Raw genomic sequence first — 26,395 nt, forward strand, 5'->3', positions numbered from 1 at the left:
CAAACCACATCTCAATGGCACTTCGCAGACCTCTGGAAGCTGGAGTGTTGCCCTTGCTTATCGCACTTCCAGCTTGGCAAAAGGCTTATTTTCAGGTACTCACATTTGTAGTAAATGCCCAAGAACCAAACCTACAATAATAAACATGCACGTATAACACAGGACAAAGCAGTCTACAGCTCACAAAAGCCACAGGTTATAAACGTATATCCATCTATTTTCGCAGTACTAAATAGCACTTGGACAAAATAATACTATGCTATTTAATAAAGCAAATTCAATCATATGATTGTATCAACCAAGGGGCATCCAACACATGCTAAGAAGTGCAAAAGCACACAGGAAGCCGTCCTGTTTTTTTCTGTAAAGTATTTTGATCTCTTAAAAATTAAACCTATTAATAAATATCATTAATAAAAAGTAAATAAAAATAAAACATGACAAATACAAGGTGTATGCTGATACCAAAGCTCTGCAAAAGACCAGTAGAATATCATTATCAATACTCAGCCCACAAATGCAATCAGTCTAAAATCTATTCCAAATAAAATTCTGGGTTCCAGACCCTGACAACTAAACCATCTGTAGGATGTTGCGATGTAGACTGTTGTGTTACTGTCTGCACATGATGCTTTCTGTTAGAAAATGCTCGTGCTGCTTGTTGCTTCTGCCTGCAACCCTTCCTACAAAGGCAAGTATCTCCTGCTCAGACTAATATTTTTGTCTCTTTCCCTATGGATTAGTACAAAAGCTTTCTTGTTCCTAAGTGCTTTCTTACGGAAGGAAGCTACTCTAGAAAAGTCAATCATTTACAAGAGAATGCCCATCTCTTGCATAAATCCTCTTGGAAAAACTGTGTTAATTGGCAACACTTGGCTAGATGATAAATTTGATTAAGTTTGGTTTGCAGATGAATGACAAATTTCAGTTGAGAGCTATTTTACTCAGAACTGTATTCCCTAAGTTCATACACTTATGGCTATGGAGTTAAACCCTGGAATGTATGAATACTTTTCTGTAGATACAAGTTCCTTTTATAAGCAAGTAAACTGGGAATTAGATTGAATATGGTAAAGAAAATTAAATTTTGTTCATTCCTTTAAGACTAGAAGCATATTAAAAAATGAATTATTTAACAACTCTCTCACAAAAAATGTCTGTTAGTTATCTTGAGTGACATGGAGCTTCCATGGACATACTGTTTTCAGAGCTCTTGCCCTCAGCTCCCCAGAGAATGGAAATCACAGGTTTAACTCCAAGTCACTGTCTCCATATACATTCTGCAACAGTCCTGCCTTGCAAGATTGTGGCATTACATGATTATTATTATGATTACTTCTAATACATACAATGCTATCCACATAGTCCTTCTGCTGTTCTACTAGGGCAATATTAAGGGCACAGATATCTCCGCATAATTTTGCTGTAATTGCTCTGTTTGAGGCTATTTCAGCCTCTGCTTCTGCCCCAAGTGCCGTACCCACTGCTGAGCTGTGCGCTTGTGGTTCACGTGAAGCTGCATTTCCCATTCCATTCCTCATAATGGATAACAGCATGTCTCTCCAACCCCAGGGAGCTGCCCCAGGTTCATCAGCAAATTGTGATGTTTTTTAAAAGAAAGGTGGTTTAGATGATGTGCAAGTTCTTAGGATTTATTTACTTCAAACACTTACATGTTCAAAAGCCTCCTTTTTTATTTATTTTTTCTTTCTTTGCCTTTTGTGCTAAAAATAAATAACAAATTAACTGAAAACAGCTGAATAAAGTTGCTTAAATTGCCTCCTGGTTACTCAAGTGAAAAACTCCGATATCTTCATATTTAAGTGTACCCTCAAAGACTCAATGTTCTGATCAGCATCTTGACATCATCAAAGCACTTTAATAAAACCGCTTTTAAAGAATTACACCAGAGACTGGTGCTTCTGGTGGTAGCCTACGCCACCAGAAGCAACTAGTTCCCTTACTATTAAAAAGAGCTTGTGAAGGAAAATGGTAAAAACCTCACATTTATTGTACAACATAACAGCAAAAGTAAATGAGCACACAAGTGTGGGGGTTATGGCAGACAAGCCTCTGAAGCACAGTTGGAAAATACTTGATAGAAGACACAGCCAGGCATCCTGCCAACCAGTAATGATAACCCTAAAAGCTGTAAGTAGCTATAACCACCTCCCCACTCACCCAAAATATATCTGTTTACAGCTAACAAATATGTAAAATAGTAATGCCAGAGTAATCCCTGGGCACCTTGCAGAAATGGTAACCTCAAAAATAAATTATGTAGCAATTTATTTATTTTCTACTATTTTCAGACTTCAAAACTTCTCCCTGTTCTTCTAAAGACAAACTGGATTTTAAAGAGTGTGGGTTTTTTTTTAATCATTACTTTTTACATCTGTATTTTTGTTTCAGAGAAACTAAATCAATATGCAGCCAAACCACAGCAAATATCCATCCAAACCATATAAGCAAAACCAGTGAGGGGTGTCAGAGAAAAATACAACATAAGCAACAGCTCAACAGCTCTATACATAATTTTTCCTTTGGATCAGCTGCAACATATTCCTCAGACAATAATAAAAAAGATGTGGCGTTGTACCAAAAGCCTGTGTTATGCCGGGTGCTCTGATACATTACAACACCTAGCAGCTTCATCTGACCTATTTATGCTCCCTCTTTTAATGGCATAGCTGATTCCAGAGAAGAGCTATGCAGACCATCTGTCGGAAAGACGTTTAACAATGTTTGGATCACATGGAAGATAACACTGAGTTCAGTATTTATACATTTTTCCATTAAAAATAAGCCTCCTTAGTAACTTTCTAATGAACTCTGTTGAGTAAAATTTATATACCATCTCAAATGAAGTATTTGTTTGACTGAGGAAAACACTCAGACTTATCCTATCCCAGTCCCTGCAAAGAAAGAAGTCTACAGTACAGTTGTCAGCATACTAACTAATATTACACGACAATCACTCTACCCACATCTGCTTTACCTGTTTTTGTGAATCTACTTGAATGGCATCAAATAAAAATAAGTACCTTAACACAGATAAATTGAGTCAGGGCGCTAAGAGCTTGGAGTGGTGCTGACTCAGACCTTATTAAAATGTGGGCAGTGCTCTGACACGCATTCCAATCCTGTCCTGCTTTGAAAATCACGCCTTCCCGTCCCTTCCTCACAAAGCAATGTGCCTGGCGAAACAACTATTTCCAGGAAGCAGTGAACTCAAGGCGTGGAGAGCGTTACATCTCACAAATACAGCAGACAGCATTGCAGTAACACTAACCAGGCACGCTAAATATGACCACAGATTCCATCTGCAGAACTAAAAATTAACTCATATTCACAAAGGCTAAAAAAAACAAATCAACTTCTTCAATAATTAATGTGTTCCTTTGTATACCTACATTTAATTAATAGCTTCCATGCATACAAACTGTCTGAAACCTAGTCTTAACTTTCTCTCACTAATTCTCATACAAACAAGGTTAGTATTCCACTACTTGGCCCTTCAGATTTAGCCTAAAGTTGCATGCACAGCAAAATCCATGCCTGTAACCAGCACATGTGAAAACAAAGGGAGAGCTGAGGATTTACCAGCACAAGTACAGGGCTGCTTACACACATCTTAACCACTGAGAAAAGCATTATTTTCACGGATTCCAAATACACCTGATTGAAGCTATCTTTTGGCCAATTCTGACCCGTTCTCTGAACGCCCAACAATGGAGTCAGACTAAATGTTCATTTGAACACGGCCAATGTCATACAAGAAGCTTCCAAGCAGCAACAGTTTACTGGAAGTTGGCCAATCTGTTTTGTTGCTAGTTTCGTGTTACTTCAGCTTTAAGCCCATCAATCAAACATGCATGATAATTTGGGCAAGTAGGCTTTTTATTTTTCTCTTTCTCCTCTCCTTCTGAAGGGGCTGAGGGGACACTTAATAAAGTAACTCTGCCCATTGATTAAGCTCATGCAATTGAGCATCAGTGTCAACTCCTCACCTATATGAAAAGAGCTTCTACTACGTAAACGCAGATGTCAAGCACTCGCGCAAAGCCTCAAAGTAGTGCAAATTCTGGAAAGCTTTAAGTGGAAGCAAATATTGTACACCCCATTCCCAAGTCCTATCCATTCATAATTACTTAAACTGGTTCTACATCTTGTTCGGACAATGGGTGAAGACAAGTTAAAAGCATTATCCATCCTGAAATGGCAGTTCAAAAATCTGATCAATGTCTAAGCAAGCAATTTCTGCATAGTTCATTCTTCTGCAAAACACATATAAATGACATAAACAGAACAGACACGCTTCTGCAAATTGTACAGAAACTTCGATTTCTGACATTTTTGTTGATTAGAGACAAAACATTTAATTTCAACGAAGCAATATTTTCCTTCCTTAACAAATTCCTAGTATTAACAAATGGAATTATATTGACATGTTCTAATAAAATATCACCATCTTTAAGTAATTACACAGAATTAGTTGCATTACATATATACAAAGGTATCTAGTTAAATGTGTGTGAAAAATCTCAATACATTCCTATTCCAGGATCTATGGGCAAAATTCTGCCATTACATACTCAGCAAAGCCTGTCTGTGACTGATATACCCTCAGTGCATTGCCTGGAAAAAAACATCTGCAGTAAGACTTAAGGTGGAAGTGAAAACCAGAGAAATCTAGCAACTCACGCAGTATGTTGCGTATTACAATTCTATGCATAGATTTATGATTACAATCCAAATCTGGTTTAAATTGAGTGTATCTTTCTACTACACCTGTTTCTCAATCTATTGAAGTGAAGCACAACCTCAGTTTACAACAGGTTCAACTGATTTAGTTTAAGTTAGTCAAGAACAGCTGAATTTGTAATTCAGAATTTTGTAATTTTCAGTCTCCTCTCTCCCCCCAGATTAAAAAATATATACTTGCATGACATGGAGCTAAGTTTCATTTTGCTTGCCACACTGACCTGTGTGAAAGCTCTTTACGCCCTGGAAAACAGGCACCTCTACTATACTGTGAGCCACTCAAGGATGCAAGCCGATTTGGGTGTGCCAGTGATAAACAAGTATGGACAGTGATTGCATGGAACAACTGGTTGCTTTAGAGTCACAGAATTTAAAACCAGAAGAAACTGTGATGATCTAATCTGACCTCCTGCATAACACAAGCTACGTAACCCCACCTAGCAATTAGTTGCCTTTGTGACAAGTTTGATACGGTAACTCATCAACACTGGTTTTGCCAGATCCATTTTGAAACATTCACCTACAATGCTAATTCAAAGCATGCTGCATCAGGTAGGCTCTGCACCTCCCAAGCACACTTCTCAGAGAGTGGAGCGACATCCTCTTCCAGATCCAGACACTATTGCCACACACTCTACCAGCCCACAGCTGTGCTGACAGAGCAGTCCCTTGTTAAACTGCTCAGTGCAGCCGAATTAGCTCCCTCTCCAGCAGAGCAGATGTCTGTCTGCTGCCCCGTGAAGTGTAGGTACCCAGTGTAACACGGGGGCATTAGCACGGTGTTTCAGGACAGGATAATGGCAATAGTTGCAACCGTAACACCAGCAGCTCTCTCTGCCTGCGTCAGGAAGGACAAAGGGTGATGCTCCGCAGTCACAATTTGTACCCTGTGTCCCCGTGGATGATCCAAAGCAGCTCTCCAGCATGGCTGTTTTTCCAACAGCCTTCTCAGGCCGAGGTGTTCAAAGCTCCAACACCTAAGTGAAAGAACCCAAGACCAACATTCATGCAACTTCTGATTGTTTTTGACATAGGTAAATAAATTATTCAGATATACGAGCAGACACCTACCTTTTTAACACAAACATTTTAGTAAGACTTATGTTGCAGATATATTTTGTAGGTATAAACATATTGTTTGTGTCACAGAGACAAAACCAATTGGCTTGACAAGAACAAATCATTTCAAATGTTCATGTTCTTCATCAAATTAGGTTCTGTACATACCTAATCTCTACCCACAAGTACTGACATAATGAGAAAATTTACCCCAGAAATATATTAGCTTTCTGGCTGCAACCTACACACATACTCTGTTCATGATGCTCCCCTTCTGTGTTTATCATAAATCAAAACCAACAAAAGTAACCAAGTGGTCTGCCTCAGAAAGCTACCTTCAAGTTAACTCTCTCCTGCCCTTTCAGGTGTAGCAGTAATCAGCAGAGCAAGCATCAGACAAAGTTTTTGTGCACTGTACCCACCTGCCTACTCATTTCATGCAATAAAAACTGTCTGAAAGAATGGCAACAAATTGCTTGAAAAGTGAAGTCAAGAGAACTGCAGTGTGATTGGAGGTGGAAAACCAACAATGTTGCAACTGCATCTTCTAACCCTGTGCATTGTTTTCTCTCTGCATCCTCAGGTGACAATATTTTAACGTTGTTGTTAAAGAGAAGGTTTTTTTCTGGTTTCCTTCTTCTGGTGCTATATGAACTAACGAGGTAGCTATCTGCAATTCTGCTTCATCTATCACTACCACCACCGCCCGTCAAGTTGTAAAACCAAAAGTGTTTCTGCAAGATACGGAACAAAACCACAATCTGCCTTTTACATTCCAAGTTTTCTTTCTAAGTTACACAGATGGTCTAGATAATTAATACAGATACCAAAACAAAGATAAAATCCTTAACTAAACACAAGGGCTTTTTCCTACTTTGCTGATGTTCAGATATGTTTTTTTGGCAGCTTCCAACGTGATACCCATCATGCTGAAGGACACAGCACTTCAGGTCTCTGTATTCTCCAGACACTTCTGCCTAACCCCTGTTCAGCACTGGACTCAGCCTATTGTACTTTTTGAAGAACATTTTCAGCATTTATCACAGACATCATCAATTCGCAAGTGTATAAACTGATGACAACGGCTGTGTTTGTTCTTGTATAAATAAATACAGCAATCCTTTAGTAAACACAAGTCACCATAACGCTTTTAATGCAGAAATACTATTTTCATGCTTATAATTTTTATTTTAAAATATACATAGAGAGAGCACATGAGAGAGCACGTAATCCTTAAGCAAACCAGGATGTGGCTTTTTGGGCCAACAGGCAATATGGTTTGAGGGAGGAGTCTCCAGCAGAACGCTGTTATCACAGGTCACTGACTTAATTGCAAAACGTTATCCAAGTATTTTTACAGCTTCTCAATTTTTTTTAATCCTATTAAGTCGCACCAACTCCATACTTGCATGATATCACACTGTTTCCCACATTTCAGATGGGAAAACGGTTTTAAATAGACGGATGACTGAAAAACAAGGCTGATCTTAACTACAAAAAGGACGTATTTTGGAGTTCAGAAATCTTAGCACATGAGATTTTTCACAAACGATGTCGATGAATGCTTTAGTCATCATGGGATAAACCAGGTAAGGTGTATGACTGCAGGGAATTACTTCAGCTCTTGTGGAAACGGCCTTGTCTCCCCTCCATGAGGAATTTATAATGAAACACGAAAGCACATCCTGTCTTACCAAAAACTAGGGCCGTGTGCTTTCTGTGCAGTGGAAGGAGGGCAGGAGGCTGGGCTCCCAGCTCTGACTCACGCTGCCAGGAAGAGCCAGGTGGTGCAGCTGAAGCAGCTCTTCCCTGGCATGACCTCTCTGGTTACCTCGGGAATACATACCTGCCTGCTCCTCAGCACCACCGCTGCCTGTGAATCACTCCCAGCTTCTGGCTCTACCAACACACAGCCATGCAGATGAGGAGGCTGAGAAGCCCCACTCACATCCAGCTGAGCCAGGTCGCCTACAGAGAGCAGCAGCCTCAGTGGTGGATGGACAGCCTTAGACATAAAAAACTATCTCTGCCTGACAGCATGACTGAGAGCTTAAAATGATCTGATGTAAGGTATTAAGATGGTAATTGAGTAAATGTGACACTTGCCTTTTTGGGTATCATTTTTTCTTATGCTCCTTACTACAGTTACTGAAAGCTGAGGTCCTTACAGCTTCTGTACCTTTTTCAGTTCAGTTATATTTCAATTATATAAGCAACACTGAGGAAAAGGATTCTAGTCTAAACCTAATACACTAAACACAATTTCTTAAATTTGTTGCCAAAAACTACCATTGCAAAAATATTTTCCCCTTACAAACAGCCCCATTTTAGAGTCAATTTCTTATTGATGTTACAAAGCTATTCCCTTTCACAGTTTTGCATGAGTATACTATTACCATTACAGAGACATCTCCCCACTGATTTTCCTCTTATGTTGTCTCAAAACTTTTTCCAGAACTACTTCAGTATTTCCATGAATGTAAAACAGATTTGTCTGCACACTCACTATGTTTAAAACATACATGCACCCTGTCTCCTGAACATATTTCCTCCAATCAGCCATCACATTAACTGTACTTCAGAATATTTTAATAAAAAAGTTTTTACTGAAACCAAATTCCCTTCTTATCAATGTTATTCATCTGAGATAACAACCTTACGTCTTTGGAAAGTAAATGATTTTTTTTAACATAATTAACCCCTATTGCTCTTTCCTTCCATTGCTAAATAGTTCTCAGTTACACCAGTCCCAGCAGTGCCTGGTATAACCTTTATTAGTGGTATAAGCAGCTCCCCAGATTAATATGCAACCATGTTAATATTTCATCATAACATTAGCCCTTTGAAAAAAAATAAATCACAGCAGGGCTGAGGCTGGCGGGGACCTCTGGGGGCACTGCTCCAACCCCTGCTCCAGCAGGGCCACCCAGAGCAGGGTGCCCAGCACCACATCCAGGGGGCTTTTGGAGGTCCCCAAGGAGGAGACCCCACAGCCTCTGGGCAGCCTGTGCCAGGGCTTGGTCACTCGCACAGCGAAGCGGCACTCCTGGTGTTCAGAGGCAGCCTCCTGTGCCCAGTTTGTTCCAAAGCTGGTATGAAGAACATTAGGGTGCTTCAGCGTGATCTCCAGTGAGCTATGGACACGCAATGTTGCGAAGCTGTGTCTCAGTAATACCACAGCTTCCTACAATTCAAGCAATTAAAATTAAAAACAAAAACTCAGAAGTTGACAACTGGTTTCTTGTTAGAGGCTTTTGGCTATCACCTTACATTACAGCAGATACAGAAATCGGTTTTCATTGTTTTTAATCTTTGTAGTTAAAAAAAAAAAACACACCACCAATCTGTCTTTTTGTTCTAGCAAAAGTAACAGCAAAGTCCAACCCACACCCCATTTTTCACCTGCATCTGTTGAGTCAGAGCACAGATATCGTCTATTCCTCAAGGAGTGGGAACTGAAAACATTTTATTAAACTAGAAAATGTCTATAGAATGAAAAACTAAAGCAAACAAACCACATATTAAAACAAGAAAAAATATCTGTTAAGTGTAAAATGAAATAAGGAGAAAATGTTAGGAAAATCTTTTTAAAATGTTTCTGTGAAAATAATTGAATGAACGCAAAGAATATGCTAATCTGAGGGTGAAGCTATTAAATGGCACTTAACCCAGGTATGCAAAGACATTAGAGAGCTAAAAATAAAACAAAGACGGATGTCAGGAACAATCCAAGGTCTTCACAATAAAAATAATTTAACAAACTATAAACAGCATGAAAAAAGTGATGGTTGAGGCATGGAATAAAGCCAAGGTTTTTAAAATACTGACTGTTAAGGAAAAGAAAATTGAGGATTGAGTCTTCATTGTCTCACAATGCAAAAATAAAGTTGTAACACTGGAAATGATCAGATGCCAGGTTCAACAAAAACAAATAGCAACCCTCACACAATGTGCCATCAAGCTTTGGGACAACTGCCCTGAAATGCTGTTGATCTTGGAAGTTTACATGAATTCAAAGAATTTATGGTTGAACTAATGCATGACAAATCCTCCAAGAACTATCAAGCAGATCTGCCTACCCCCAGAACAGCTCTAGCTCAGGGAGTCTCCTCATGAACATGGCTGGCAGGGGGTAGCAGTGTCATCTTATGGTGCCCCACTTTTGGACAAGCCCTTGTTTTCAGCCACCATCTAAAATCAGATAGTGGGGTAGCTGGCTTTCTGGTCTGATGTAGTCTGATGGCCCTTCACTGCGGGTTAAGTAATTGCCATTTCATTTATCAATTTACATTTCTACAACCCCCAAAAGCTCATTTTTCTAATCCAAGATTTTCTATTTCAACATCCCTCTGCTTGATCCCACTCTCACAAGGATGTTTCCAGCCCCTGCTTTGGGCTGATTCAGCCCAGATGGAAGCAGTGCATTACGGACACAAGAGCATAAGCCTCCAGCAGCAGCAGACCTGCCACCAGTGAAACAGAAATTCTCCTCTCAGAGAGAGGAGTGCCAGCCCCTCTCCTACTTTCTGCCTAGGGCACTCCACCTCCTCACACATGCCAAATTGCTTGGCTTGTGTGCCAGCTTGCTTGGCTGCTGCCTGAGTGGGCAAGAACAATTTCTTTCACCCCACTTCCCCTCAAATTAAGTGCTGCTTGTTTTCAATAAGATAAACAAACTCCAGGGGGATATTGACCGAAAAGGAAAAAAATCTGCAAGAGCACTGAGGAAGAGGAAGAGAAGAAGAAAACAGAAGAAAAGCCCCTCAGGAGTTTGAAGCTGAGGAATGGGAATGCAACTTGAACACAGTACAGCTGAAGAAGCAGGTGATGAGATCAATCAGCAAAGTGTAAAGGAGTACTTAAAGCATTCACACCAAGGTTTTACCAAGGTATCACTAGGATTTAGATAGGTAAACAGCACAGAGGTCCAGCAGTAAACACTAAAGGAATGAGAAAGTAAAGTAGTTTTATAGAGAGAATTTTCTTTTTAGAGAATGCAACCTACAGCTGGCAGCAGACACAGCAAAACACAGAGGAAAAGATCCAGGATTTCGAAGTTCAAAAAATCCTTGAAGCTGGGAACACATCATCGTGCAGGTTTCATATATCGAGTCAGCCAGAAATGCAGCATGGGAAGGGAGAAGGGACAGCTTGGTTTTTAAAATATGTGTTTGAGAGAGAGCAGAGAATCTTACAGAAGAAAAAAAAAAAAAAAAAAGAAAAGAAAAAAAAAAGAGAGATGCACAGAAGAGCTATTTCCGTTCAGCTGCAGTCTCAACTACCAATTCGGTGACAATATCGAATGAAACCACCTGGTGAACATTACAGGGGAGGGAGATTTGTGCCTACAGAAGGAAAATTTTCACTGGAGTGCCAAGAATGGTGCAGCTTCTTTCCACAGCCAGGATAGGAGCCAGGGCTGCAAGGGAGAATCTAATCCACAGAGATAAAGAACAGATTCTGCACGGGGCTTTTTTCAGAGCAGCTCAGCAGCACAAACACAGATAAAAGACTGGTTAATAGGTGTGGAAGGGATAGTTTTACACCTTTCTCAAATTCCCTGAAGTTCCAATTAACAAACCAGGCCCCTGAGACCACCACGGCTGCTACCGGGAACATTTTAGTTACTCTAAGTCACTCCTTGACAAGATTAGTACTGTTAGCAGTCCTGGAAGACAGGGCTGAAATGTGAGAGGTGATTAACAGAGACTGTGTCAGGAAGACCAGCAAGCTATGCAGCAGCACTGTGAATCCCTGCAGTTTACACCCCTGTCAAAATTCAGCCCCAAGTGGATTAACTGAAAGCTAAATCTCAATTCCATTAAACACACCAGACCGAGGTGATTTCTGTTTACCAAAAAAGAAAGTATTAAGTTTTCTTCATGTGTTTAGCACACTGTGTCAGCAGAAGTTTAACCACCATGCAAACACCGTGTCATTGGAAGAGCTGCAGGCCTGTGACAGCACCAGTGTTCACTAATGCCAAACAGCAGTACCAAAGTGAGAATAAAAAAGATGATATAAATGAGATAAATGATCCAAGGAAGACAGTAAGCTACCAACTTTTATTCAGAAACATTTGAAATATGGAGAAGGATTGAACCAGACAGCTGACAGAATCCTCTGTTGGTAAGCAGGTTTCCAAACAGAAACAAAGAAGTCTGTTTCAAGACATGTTTCAAAAGGAGGAAGTAACTACAGTCCTTAAAGCTCTAGGGAAAAAAGAAAAAAAAGAAAAAAAAAAAAGAAGTTTTTGCTGATGTTCTCACATGTAGCTCAAGATCACGGACAACTTGTTCATGATCTTTAATATAGGAAGCACTCTAAAAGGTTTTGAGTATCAAATTTTATCACCTGTGCATTGAGATATCAGCAGACAAATGACACATTCCAGCGCATATCTGATAAGAATTTACTTCAAGTACAACTGTCATGATTTTTCCCTTACCAAAGAGAAACACATCACTTTGAGGTTTCTCAGAGCGTTCAGGAGCACAGTACTTACTCCCTGTGAAAACCTAAGCAGAGGGCAATACTGATTTAGAGCGATCTCACCTCAGTGGAGACAAACTTTGACTCCTACAAAGCTGTTCTGAAATCACACAGTGCCAGGGCACTGGGCATGTGCACACCCACACCCAACACCGCCCGTCTGGACATACCCAAGTAAATCAAACACAGCTCACAGGAGGTTTTGGTGTGCTCACCTAGATCTCCTGGTCTTCTTCCACCATCATAAATTAGATTCACACAAGGACAATGCACACAGCCTGCTTCTAGGTGCCATTCCTCCCTCAGGAGGCATTTAAATGTGAGCTGATAGCAAAGTACGGCTCCTGTTCTGGCGGGGGTAACTCACCCAGCAGTTCCCCAGGGCCCCTAACACCTCTCCTCATCAACACCGAGAGGTACAGCTGTTCAGTGACAGGAGGTTTGCATTTCAGTCACTCACAAGGAGGGGGCAGTCCGCATGCAGATCACAGAACATACTGAGCAACAGAAGAACGATTTTCAGTGCTAATTTCTGACCCTATCCCATCACCGAAACATTCTGTGGAAACAGCACCTATGTGAATTTGGCTAAAATTACGAGAGAGGGCTGTTTGTGCATGTATTTGAAGGGCATTGCCATGTTTTTGATAGAGATGTTCCTTCTGTTTGCATAGTCTTTATTGTTAAGGGACCTACTAGCAGCATACAAAAAAAAAAAAGAAAAAAAAGGAAAAAAAAAAAGAAAAAAAAGGTCCCAACTAAAACCAGAGAAATTATTCAGGTTGGAAAGGACCTCCAAGACCATCTAGTCCAAGCCTAAACCCAGAACTAAACCCAGCACTAAACCATGCTACTAACTTCTAAATCTACATGTTCCTTAAAGACTTCTGGGGATGGAGACTCAAAAAAGGATGCCATTAATACCGTTCCTTTAGTAAACTAAAATTCCAAGTCTACCACACCTCTGTGACAACCAAGCGCTTTTTGAGGAGTCTCATTTGCATTCATGCACATACACATGGGGTAATTTGTAAGGTTTTCCTGCCTGTGTTTAACAGATGCAGTGCTCTGTGTGTGCAATTGGCTCTTTTCTAAAATGAGCATATATCCACCCTTCTTCTCCTGGCAAGTGTCTTCCTGGACTTTGAATAGCAAAAGCATTTCACACTGTGTTGAGAGAGTGCAAAGGAAGACCAGTCCCTGTTTTCCAGCTGACTTATGTCTTTCTCTCTGCTACTCTAAACCCTCTCTATTTAATCTGTTACAAAAAGATTCACAGCCCACTGGTATCAGGTCGTACTCTGTGCCTTCGCCTTACCTGTTCTGCAGTGTAGCAACTGACAGCTTCAACAGTACTTCCTCTACAGTACTACACATTAAGCGATGCCTAAATTGCAATTTTATCAGTACGGGAGGTTTGGAAACAAACATGCTATCTTAGGGACTCTGATCTTTCATTCAACCTCTACCCAGGAAATACAACTTTGAGATGTTACTCCTGCAAAAGAGAATGAACACTCAAAAACTGGTATGGTGAGCTCCAATGCAACATCAGCCCCTTTGCAAAGCTGCTTTTTCTCCTCTACATTGCAAATTTAACAAATAATAACTGGTCTTCAGCTGTCACTATCACAGTGAAAACTGCAAAACGTGATGGGAATGTGATGAAGAGGCAAGTCTGGAGACTGACAAGATATGAACAACTGATCTCTGACAGGAAGCAGCTTAGGTGCTAGCCACAGTAGCAATTGTAGAGTGTGAATCATTAACGCCTGCATTGCTTATTTAATTGGGGATGATAAGCAGTCTTCCTGGTACACTTAGGATGGCAGTTGACCAGGGCTGCAAAAAGCAAGCAGTATCAGACAATGACTTTTATTTTTATTCTCCTTTTGAAATGGGACTGAGTCCATTTCTGGTTTTGCAAACTTTTTTTTACTTTTTTTTTTTTTTTTTTAAAGTTTCACTGAAATGGATGGGGCATAAAGGGAACCAAGGGAGCACACTCACTCATTCTGCTTAAGAAAATTATCTTTTCATACACGTTTATCTTAGAAAGCTTATTCTGTGGGTCCCATTTAGAAGCGTATCAATTCCTTATTCTGTTCTTGTGTTACTGATGAACAAAATTGTTCTGGTGAGTGTATTCAAGATCATGCCCTCAAGAGGATGGCCTGCATAGCTTACTTGAGTTCTAGTCTGAAGAATCCTACTCAATTTTAAATAATTTCTGAATCAATTTTCTCACAAGAGACAAAAGAGGAAAAAAAACCACAACAACAGTGGTAACAGAAACATATGTATACAAACTACAAATATTAAGTGACAACAGAAGGATTCTCAAAAAAACGTAAAACACATTTTTAATCCAAAAGCATACTTTTTCCTTCATAAACCCTGCTTCCCTTAGAGACAGTTGCTGTTTGCTTTATACTCCTTTAGATTTTATGTGCACAATTTTTACAGGCAAAGAGACTTCATTTCACAGGAACGAGTCTAGCCAACAGTCCCCTGAAATCCCCCATCCAAAGAAAAGGCATCAGCCTAGCAACTGCTAGCACTCAAAGGTCAGGGCAGCCACTCACCTCTTCCTTCCGAGGAGACAGTGGCTTGGCTGGGTCTTCTAACCATGGGAGATTTCAAGCATTCAGCCTGACTGTGGTCTGAGGGACTATGGGGAACTGACAACCAAGCAGGCTGACTTTTTTCCATTGCCTATGCTGTTTGTCAGCAGTGACACAAACACATCGAACTAAATGCCATAGGGTTCCACAGTATCTCCACGCTATGAGAAAAGAGTAAGTTAGAAAATAAAAAGGTTTATTCTCTGCACTGTGCAAGTTTGCATTATATGCATCCATCTGGATGTATTCAGGATATGAAAGTGTCCACCAGTAAAGTATTTCCGCTTTTAAAATTCAGTTCTAATATTGGCTTATTTCCGACCTTATTTTCTGACACTTTAAGAAACAAAAAATAGCTCTGCCCATGTTTACACTTAAACTATGTGCTACAATCAAGGCCAGCACTCTTTTTGTAATTATAAGACATGAAGTCTTCCTTCCTCCCTACTCTAGTCCAAGACTTCCAAATGTTTTTGTGTAAGCATTACAGATTTCAATTAATCCACTGAAATCTTCTGTTGAAATCCCAAACTCAACCACATCACATGCTGTATCTGGTTACAATTCATAAATTACTGGCAAGTGAGAAATGAGAGCTTCATTTACAGGATATGACCTTTTACCTGTTACATTCCTTCTGTGCAGCTAAATCTGTTACGAAACATCATTTAACCACTTTTGCTACTTCCTTGTTAGTCTGATTTCCAGAAGGAAATCCTGTTCAAATTCAGGCAAATTTTCTTGACAGCTGTGAAACTTTTAACAGTATAGCACAGTCTATTCATGCCAACTTGTCAGTAACTCTGAAAGGAATGGCTTGAGAGGTTGTGATTTTGAAGTGGGGTTTTATCAGTAATCAGGCATATCTTAGTATATGTTCTAAATTTGCTTTGAGATTATTTAACCTGTTCAGCATACCTTAAAAATGTTCAAACTACAAGTGACTGTGGTACAGGTCAACTCTATCTGCACTAATGTTCAGTCTTCTCTGTGATGATCCACTTATTAACTGGTATTACATTTTGCAAAGCTGGTACAAACTTGAAACTTAAAGAGATGATCTCTTTATTTGTGTTCAGTGGCTTAAGAAGCTAGAGTTGTCTGCATGTTTTATATTCACTGTTAAGACCAGAAACCAGATGCAATTTTCAGCATCTTGCATTCTTCAGAAAAGAAAACCCTTCCTCCTCTTCTGCCACATAAATCACAGAGAAAAAGCTTACTATATTCTCTAAAACTAACAGAACTTTAAAAGGCACCTAGACTTGAAAAGACACAGACGAACATCAGCATTCTGCCATATTTTCCTTCACATCAACAATACTGCATCCAATTATTTGATTACTCTGGCAAATTCCAGATGACTAGAAGAGTTTCAAAATTAGTTCTTAATCTGAGATAAAATTAGCATTGCTTGAATTGCAGTAGTGCTAAAATATCCAATCATCCTGTTTCAAACAACACCCAAGTAGCCTTTCTTTTCAGTGAGGTTCAATTTTAGTATTTTTTCTTGTTATTAAAAAAAAAAAATATATATATATATATTATAAAACAAAGTTTTTAATTGGATTATGTATCCAACTCCTGCCATCAGGTGTTTCTTTTTTTAAATTTAGTTGTTCCCTACGTATTCATATGTATTAATAGTTCAATAATCAACCTACTCAAAAGCATAAAATAGTACATCTCAGAAAAGCTGGCATGATTTATTTAATTGGGCAAAATCTCTAAGTATCATCTCAGGTTTAATTTGGTAAATTCAGTTGACCCAAACCGTTTTATTCTGCAAAAGGCATTTCATGTACCACTTTCTGAAAATAATTTCTGCACTCTGCACCTTCCAATCAAAGTTAAAAATAGTATCTGGAAAACAGGTACTGTACCATGACCGATTTAGACTGGTCACTAAAGACCAAGAAAGTTAAGACAGCAGCTCCAGTAAAAGCAGTTTTCTGTTTTTCTGGAAATTCCCCAAACCAAAAGATTCCCTTCCCATTTGAATAAAACATTCTTTATTATTTATTAACAGCAGCCAACTATACAACATTTACAATTTATACAGTACTTTCCACTGAGGCATTAACTTGCAGATTTCTACAGTCATATTTCTATAGGAGTGAAAACTTAAATAAGAGCTAAGCAAGCCACTGTAAAGCCAATTAATCGAGGCAGCGTGCCATACAACCAATTAATGCTATGCTATGATGTCAAAATGAGAACTTATAATGAAATCAAAAGTTTTACTGGAATTTAATCAGGAATGAAAAAGATTCATTACAAAAGGTCACAAAAAAAATCATACAACACACCCCTGGACTCTATACAAAACTGAACCCCACCACACCAGCAACTCATTCCCTGCATGAGAGAACTCAGCTCCTCTGAGTTTCACAGAAGGGAGCACAAAAATGAACAAAAGACAACAATGTAAAATGCAGAAGGGGTATGTACCACATGAGAAGAGGAAATAAGTTTTACATTAAAAAGATGAATAAAATCAAAGATTTTTAAAAGCCTTTCTGAATTACCAGCAACAACAAAGAACTCCTAACCACCTCCCCCTGCTTAATAATTTATCAGTATCTTTGATACAACTCAGGCACTCGCTGAGCACAATTACCAACTTTTATCTTCACAGCATTTCTTTGCTTTTTGGAATTATTTGAAACTAAACTTGAACGATACCTTCAGTACTTCACTCGTAACAACGTTTTCATATAAGTATACGTTGTTTTTTTTTTTCCTTAGTAATCTTTATAAACATCCAGGCTACATGCAGAAAAGATTATTTTTATTTTGTTATTATTATTATTTTAATCACACTTTTTCATCAGCACAACTGGCTCCACTTTAGAATAAGTATTCCCAGAAATATTTCCCATTATCTATAAAGGTTATCAGATCTTTGACTCCACAGAAGTGGCCTGAAAATACACTTCACAGTACTTTGTAACTAAGTCCTGTATCCCTGCCAATACAGCTTGGCATTTAGTACCAATAAGGGACATTTCTCTGGAAGCTTTATGCAGCTCATCAAAGATTTTTTTCATTCTTTCTTCTTCTATCAGTTTCTCATTACATTTTGTGAACTTCTTTTTCAGACAAGGAAAGCAGACATTAAGCAAAGCTTTGATGACAGATACACACATAAATACATTCAATATTTAGAGTTTAAAACCCAGCTTATCTTCCAGCCCATTCCACGAATAGTTTAGGAACCCCCCACTAAATTTCTCCTACACAGCAGTACACTTTACATATATTAAATGAAGGCTAAAAAAAGTCACTAACAGAAGCCAACAGCAAGAAATGTTCAGTGGTAACACAGAAGCTACCTGACAATGGTTAAGTACCTACGCACTTCAACCTAACCACATCTTCTCTTAGCAGCAAGGATTAAAATGGCAGGTCCCAAAACAGACAGAAAAACAAACAAACAAACCTCCAAGGGATTGTAACAGACAGCTCGCTTGAAGATTCTCCACTTCATCCATTCTTGACCTAGTTTCTTTCAAAGCTACAGGACTAAACATGTCACTGGTAGCTATTAAAGATCATTTGAAGGGAACCAAAACCCAGTCACTACCCAAATTCCACACCTGGTATTGGGTGTCCTTGGCAAGGTGCTGGCAGCAAGGGCTGCAGAGGTGGGGTGGCCTCTGTGAGAAGAGGCTAGGGGCTGTCCCATGCCAGCAGTCCCACCACTATGTGCACCAGTACCAAGGTCATGGCACCACTGGGAATACAGAAGAAAGCACAGAAGAACACCCCAGAGAAAGGAGGAAGAAAAAAGAGCCAGAAACAGCATGAGGAACACTGGGGTTGGAGGAGGATGAGGTTGTGGAAGAGGCGCTCCAAGGTGGAGCAGATCTCCACCACAGCCTGTGGATAGCTCTCTCTGGAGCAGAACTTTCTTGAAGGCACCGCAGACTGTGGAGAACCCATGACAGAGCAGAGGAGAAGAGTGAGAAGAGAGGAGAAGCAGGGAGAAACCACAGCCCACTGCCCGGCCCACCCGCCGTGCTGAGGGGACGGCGTGCAGCCTGCAGCAAGGCTTGGAGAGAGAAGTCTGGAACAGGGCTGAGCCTGGGAAAGGGGGCAGTAAAGGTGATTTCCTCATGTGTTTTCAGTTTTATTTCCCAAACTATGCCTGTCTTACCCTGCACAGTAACTGTTAAACAATCTCCCTGTCTCTGCCTTGACTCATTAGCTGTCCCATTCCTGCTCTTCCACACTGAGGGAGGGCAGAGCGAGCAAGTGAGCAGCTGGGGTGGCCCCTGGCTGCCAAGCAAGGCTCACCCACTACAGTATACAACATCAAGTATTGTGTCCTGTGCTCGATTTTAAGAAGTATGTTCGCTGAATACCAGCCTGCCAGTAGGTGTGAAGAGGTTATCAGTAAGACAGAGACAGGCTCACTACTGAGGTACACCAGAGGAGGAAAAGAGAGAATGGAAATAAACTCAAAAAAAAAAAAGCAAGTTCCCACTGGATGTGTAGAACAACCTTTCAGCTGATGATCCAGCAGAAGAAACGGCTGCCCAGGGACGCTGTGCAGTCTCCATCCTTACAGGCTTCCAGACCTGACTGAATAAAGCTTTGAGTAGACTGGTCTGAATCCCATGTTTACTGTGCTGTGGGAAAGAGGTTGGTTTACAGTTATCCTGAGGTCACTCCAGCTTGAATTATGGAACAAAATTTCTGCTCTATGAAAGCAAACACAGCAGAACTTAGTCGGAGAAAAAATGCCAGTTATCACAGGCTCAGTGTTAAAACACCATTAAAGTTAGGTTGTATCTATAACCTTAACAGGTTTATGATCGTTTACTTGACTTCAAAGAATTTTGCTTCTTAACCCTTGTTTACATACAATGAAAACAGTGTAACACTATAGCAGTTCCCTCTGAAGAAGGAGAACACTGTTCCAGTTGTAGAACAAAAACTGAAAATAACCACTCATCTCTTCACTGTTCAATGAAGAATAAAATCCTGAGTCACGCAGAGGAGTGGAAAAGAACAATGATTTTTTTTTTGTCTTGCCTTGTTTGGAAGAGTGAGATAAGCAGAAGCCACTTCCAACCTCAGCTCCGTCTGAATTTGTGATAGCCTGTGAAACCTCAAGTTGAGGCTGCACTGCAGACTGAAATCTGAACGCGGCCTGAGCACAAGGCCAGGAGTCTCGCACTCCCAATTATCTGTATTCTGGTTCCCATATGGAGGCACTGGTGCACCCTTGGCCCGGTTATTTGCTGTAGCTGGATGGGCCACACAGCCCGCTCTACAGGTCTCAGGGAAACTGCGCCAGTGGATGAAGTCCCCAGCAGCTCCATGCCTGTGCAGCTTCTCTTCCTTCCACACCTCTGACCCACTGCTGGTGGTGGCTGGTGTTCCATCTTCACAAAATTATGGAAGAGCATTTGTCACTTACTCTGCAGCTGTTCAACTGCCGAGCGTTATCTTCTGCCAAGCATAACGTACTTTATCACTGTGAACAGCTGAACTAACCCTTGAGAAATGCTTTTCAATAGTTGTATTTGCATAGATAGATTTTATTACACAACCCCCAATATTTATGGGTTGCCACAGTAAGTTTTATTTACTGCTCCCACTGTTGTAAAACAATTAAAATGGGTTGTGGTGCTTTTTGTTTTTTGTCTTTCAGGAAAGGAGAGTTTCTATGTTTCGCTCAAGAAAGCTGGAATAAAAGGAGTGGAAAGAGTAGGATATCTGTCACAGTGAAATGCCTTTAGGTTCCGGGGTTAGTGGAAAAGAACATAAACTGATTTTAAGATCTCTCTATATATGGCAGCATTACATTTATATCACTCAGCACTACAATCTCAAAGAGGAATCAGAAATTGAATAAAATGATGTAGATACAGACCTGTCATTGAGACAGAGCAATGGCACAAAGCTTCCTACGTCCAAAATACAACATGAATATATACAAACACAGACACAGATGAGCAATATGTAATTTAAGAAAACCATGATTTTCTCTCCCTGCCTTCTCCCTTCTCATGAAGTTTATTTAGTTGATTTAGGCAAGCAAAAGAAAAGATACAGATGGAAGCAGAAAAAAAAAATATGGCAAGTGCCACATTTGTCTGGGGATAAAGAAAAACCTGAAAAATTCTGACCACATTAAATGAAATGGAAATCTTATTGCAGTTGTCCTGCAGTTCTGAAATAATTGTGTGAATTACGTTTCTCAGCACCAGCATCAAAATCAAATGAACTAATAAAAGTTTCTTCCAGTATTTCCTGTTCTTCCTTTTGACTATAATCAGCATTGAACTATTTCTGGCTTGATTAATATCAGACTTCAAGAAAGAAAAGTTCTGTTGAAATGGCTGCATAGGATTACCGTGAGTCAAGGCAACATATGTGTCTGTGCTCCTTGAGAGATGAGAACCAAACACAAAAATTGTTCATTGTATTAATGACATCCAGAATTTTGCATTTTAACAATGACATAAAAAATAGAGAAGAGATAAAATAAACAATGCTTTCTCAAACAAAGGTTATTTACACACAGGTAGTAGTAGTAGTTTACATTCTCTCATTCCAGAAAGATTTTCTCAGAATGAGTGTCTTAAGCTCCAGTGTTATGAGTCTCTAGCAGAAATTTTAAAGGAGTAGTAAGCACAGTTGAAGTTAATGATAATGAAAGGTCCAGCTTATTCTAAAAGGTCATAACTTGGACATGAGAGCAAAAATAAGAATATATCCTCACTTTTGAAACATGAAATTAGCGTCTACAAAATTAAACAAGCAAAATTAATGATGCGTACAAATGTTTATCACATTAGGACTAAATCTAATTTTATGCACGTCTAGTGCTTGAAACTGAACGTTCCTCCTTTTCTCCCAAACATTGTGTTTTGTAACAGAATGTGAAGTATTTGAAAGTTGAAATCGGAAAATGAACTATAATCAAATTGGTTAAAGACCTCCCCCAAGCCTGTCTGAACTTAAAAAGTGATTGGACTGTGCACCTAGTCCAATGGTCTAAACTTTTGGCAGAGCTGTGTGGTGCCAGGAGTTGGACTTGATGATCCTTATGGGTCCCTTCCAACCTGGGATATTCTATGGTTCTATGATTCTCAAACAAATGTAAACAAATCAAAAATGTATTTCAGTCACTGTTCTCAACAACATTGTGAAGAAACTGTAGTTTGATTTACAAAGTATCAGTTATCAACCATTTAACTAACAGTTCTATCCTTCAGACAAGCAACACTTCAAACAAGCACTAATGAGTTTCAAAAATCAAAGTGTTTGCACTTTCACATAATTGGAAGATTACACAAACACTGATGAAAGTGCAACCTACCTGAAAACCCTGCTGCCCTAATCTTTAGTCTGAAAGTCCCATCTGGGCCAGGATGGGATTATGGGGTGTAACTGGTGTGGTGAGATGAGAAGATACCCAAATGCTTTTTCCAATGAGAACTGCTTGCTTAGGCAATTCTCCAACAAAGATTTGGCATCTTTTCTCTTGTATCTGCAGTGGTGGTGAAAATGTTTCTTGAAAGGTCCAGGAATATTCAACAACCCTGTCCAGTCTGAGGCTGGAAATATTCACCAATGGGCCAGAAATATGAGCCAAGAAACTGGCAAAGTAGTAACAAGACAAGTACTGGCTGCTAATGCAGATTTTATTCCACTGCTTTTGAAAAACAAAATAAAACTGAATAGAACACACACACACAAATCCTGTCTCTTCTAACCCTGCGTTAACACATATCTTTCTATCCTCTCTCTTTTCAACATGCCAACACCTTTTTCACACAATAGGGGTAAAAAATGCCACATGAAAATGATAAGAAGCAAAAGTTTATACCAATTAGTGTGTCCAGGATAAGACAGGCACTAGACAATATTCCAAAAATAGCAAAAGATGATATACTCTTGGGCCTATATACTGGAACAACTCAGCCCCTGTGAAATTGCACTCTATGTGATTCAATAGTTGTAAGTTATGTTTGTAGGTAAGACTTCTGGTCCAACGGCTTCTCTTACCTTCTTACAGTGTGACTGCAAGGCTACTGAAGAGTTCTCCAACAGCGTTCAGATGCAAATCTGAAGATTTACAGAGCCACACACAGATAAAGGAAAAAAAGATCACCTGTTTTGCCTTGTGAAAGAGAAAAAATAGCTGACGGACACATAATGACATAAAACCCCAAGATTTATTTTGTGAAAGAAATTTTGAGGATTCAAGAGATCCTCAAAAGTAATCTCTATGTCATGTTCCTCTTCTTTCTTTGAATCCTTTGGTCTCTTTGGAGGCAATGGCATCATTTACACTGGCCTTCCTTTCCCTATGAAGTTTAAATCTACGAGCTAAGTCTTTCCTAAGAGTTGAAAGAAGTAACTTCTACTTCCCTCCTTTCACCAGGAGAAGGGACTACTTTGTTCATTTTTATGAGTTGGGGGCTTGTGCTAATTCATTCATGATGTGTAGGAACATGCAAATGAATAAAAATATGACATATGAAGACAGGCTGGGAGAGCTGGGTTTATTCAGCCTGCAGAAGAGAAGGCTCCATGGAGACCTCACAGCGGCCTTCCAGTACCTAAAGGGGGCCTACAGGAAAGCTGGGGAGGGACTCTTTGTCAGGGGGTGTAGTGATAGGACAAGGGGGAATGGCTTCAAACTAAAAGAGGGTAGGTTTAGACTATGAAGAAATTCTTCACTCAGAGGGTGGTGAGGCACTGGCACAGGCTGCCCAGAGAAGCTGCAGATGCCCCATCCCTGGAGGTGTTCAAGGCCAGGCTGGCTTTGGGCAGCCTGGTCTGGAGGTCCATGTCCCTGCCCATGGCAGGGGGCTGGAACTGGGGGGGCTTTAAGGTCTCTTCCAACACAAACCATGCTATGGTTCTGTGATCCTATGACCTTGAGCATATATGAACAATGGGAAATCTTACTGAAATGCAAGAAAACAATTATGATTTTGAGATACAAAGGTTACTTCACAGAATAGTATTTGAATTAACAATAATCACTACTCATTATGAGGTGTTACTAGGTGCATGAATCTATGTAAGCAATCATGCAATTTAAACATATCAAGGGTGGAAAGAAGAAAAGAAAGAAAAAAAAGAAAGGAACAAAAATAGTTTAAAGTCTGTGAATGAATAATTTTCCAGGAGAAACAACTTGGAAGCATACCATCATTAACTTGAAAACTTGTCTCATACACTCACATTCGCCTCAGTCTGTTGAGTGAGAAAAATCACAAATCTCTCATGCACATGAAAATACACAAACATAGAAAGTGAGCTTAAAAATAATAATAAAAAAATGCAGCTGGAATGGTAGATGTAAGAACATTGGAGTGAAACTAACATTTACACAAACTTTCCAAAGGGGTTCCTGACAACAAAATTCAGAGGAGTTGTATAATGGTTTCCCAATGGCAGTGTTAAATATCCCTTGACTTGGGAAGCATATGGCTTGGGAAGAATACATATACTGGATAATGAATACACTTTGGGAAGCATTCTTATGTTGACACAGATATGGAGTACAAGATTTCATGGACCTTCCTATATGTAACTTGTATTGATTTTCTGTAACTGGTATAGATTTTCAGTTGACATAATTTCAAGTATCATCACTACAACACCAAAAATTATCTGCATCTTCTAAACAAAACAATAAAAATGTCATATATACAGTTTGCAAGGAACACTTGAAATTACTTCATCTACCCCAGTGACCAAAATACCCAAAGGAATACAGAAAAGTAGACTAAAGCAATTTCCAGTTCATTTAATTGTCTTTTTTCCTTTACTTTTTCTACAGTTCTAATTGATCAGAAAAGTTAGCTTAGTCTGCAGTGGACTTTAGAGCTTCCTGAGAACGTGTATGATCTAACAGGTTGGACTTCGAGCTGCAGAGCTTTCCTCATACGTATCTTTCATTTCAACTAAACATTAATAGGAATGTACTTAACATCCAACATTAATACAAATAAATATTATCCATCCTGTCATAAAAGTAATACAGCTCAGAATACTCCCCTCAGATCTAATCTCCTCTCTACTGCTTCTGCAGTACTGTTCTAGTATTCTGCAAAAGCACTCCTCTAGACTAAGCACAAGACTTACAGTTATGTAGACAATAGTTATGATACAGGAAGAAGAGAGTAGATACAAGGAGAGTAATATTGTATAAATATGCAGGCTGAATGGTGACACAAGCACATACATTTCTGACCTATCCAGGGCTTGTCTAGCCAGGAAAGCAATATAGGATGGTATAACTTGCTGTGTATTTGCTCTTATTTTATATTGAACCAAAAGCTTTTTTTATTTTTTCCTTTTTTTTTGGCTCAGCTCAAATTGCTTCCAAAGTAATATACCTCAAGCCAGAAAAGGGCATGCTTTTAGTCAAAGTAGAGTCTCACTCAAGGAATTCTACCAGCATAATTACAGCTGTTTAAATATAGTAGTGCACTGGCTAACAGCACAACTGCAAAACATCCCTGTGTAGACAAGCCCTTACTGTTTGCTCATGTATAACGTGGGAATAACTACTTCCTTTCATCACAACAGTGTTAATTAATTACAATACTCTAGATAATATAACATGTATTCTTTTCATATGAACATTTAATCTCACTTTTTTTTTTTTTTCCAGATTGGACTATTTTCTTAAGCTCTCCTCTAAAAATCACTGTCTTTAGGAGTTCTACAATATAAGAGCTATCCCCTTAGCTTAGGCCAGGATGTGTCTTGCCTGGAAATATTACTCAAGTTGTTGCTCACCTAAGTCATCTGGAAGGATCATTAAAAAAAAAAATGACCTAGCACTAAACAGAACTGAAATTGTTGCTGCTGCTTCTGGAACATTTCCAGCTCTCCCAGGTGTCTGGGATGTCACACAACGGGTAACCAGTGACCAGTGAACTTGATGCATACATGAGAGCCTATAAAATAAAGGGAAATGCAACACTGATGGAATCTACAGAAGGTTTAAAAACAAAAACAACTTCCAACACTTGGTTACATCTACCACTACTGCTTCTGGAAGAAGATGAAAACTTGGACCAATGTAAGGATGGCCACCTCAGATGTGAAACAGCACCATTTTGAACCATCAAAACCTCACAGTTAAAACAGATTTGTGAACTGAATAATTCATGAAAGAATATGGAAACCCTGCTGACTGCTGGCTGTTTTTTGGAGAAGCAAATAAAGAAAAGGAGGGAAGCTGACTTGATTTACTGTCTTTAGTGATTTTATTGAAACACATACATTAGGAGAGTATTTATCCAACTAACTTTAGAGATTTTAGGCATCCAGACTAGCACCATAGCTATTTATGTAGCAGTAGATGTAAATTGCCACATGGAGAAAAGTAGATCTTTCCTGTTGTTTATCTATGGAAGCTAATATTGGACTGTAGTAGTACTTCCCTTAAATATCTCAAAGAAACCTAGCAC

General features: G+C 39.4%; 1 protein-coding gene across 7 annotated transcripts in view; it reads right to left on the reverse strand.

Moving 5' to 3' along the window:
* MCC (MCC regulator of WNT signaling pathway) overlaps nt 1-26,395 on the reverse strand; it is a 194,515-nt gene that overhangs the window by 97,803 nt on the left and 70,317 nt on the right. For 2 of the 7 annotated variants that reach the window (XM_072031469.1, XM_072031468.1), the window contains exon 3: nt 5,651-5,741. The exons of the other annotated variants lie outside the window; for them this stretch is intronic. In XM_072031469.1, coding sequence (XP_071887570.1) covers nt 5,651-5,741 — 91 coding nt within the window. The remainder of the gene's footprint in view (nt 1-5,650; nt 5,742-26,395) is intronic. 7 annotated transcript variants of the gene reach the window in all.

Source organism: Anas platyrhynchos, chromosome Z (assembly GCF_047663525.1).
Source record: "Anas platyrhynchos isolate ZD024472 breed Pekin duck chromosome Z, IASCAAS_PekinDuck_T2T, whole genome shotgun sequence".
In the NCBI taxonomy this organism is placed as follows: Eukaryota; Metazoa; Chordata; class Aves; order Anseriformes; family Anatidae; genus Anas; species Anas platyrhynchos.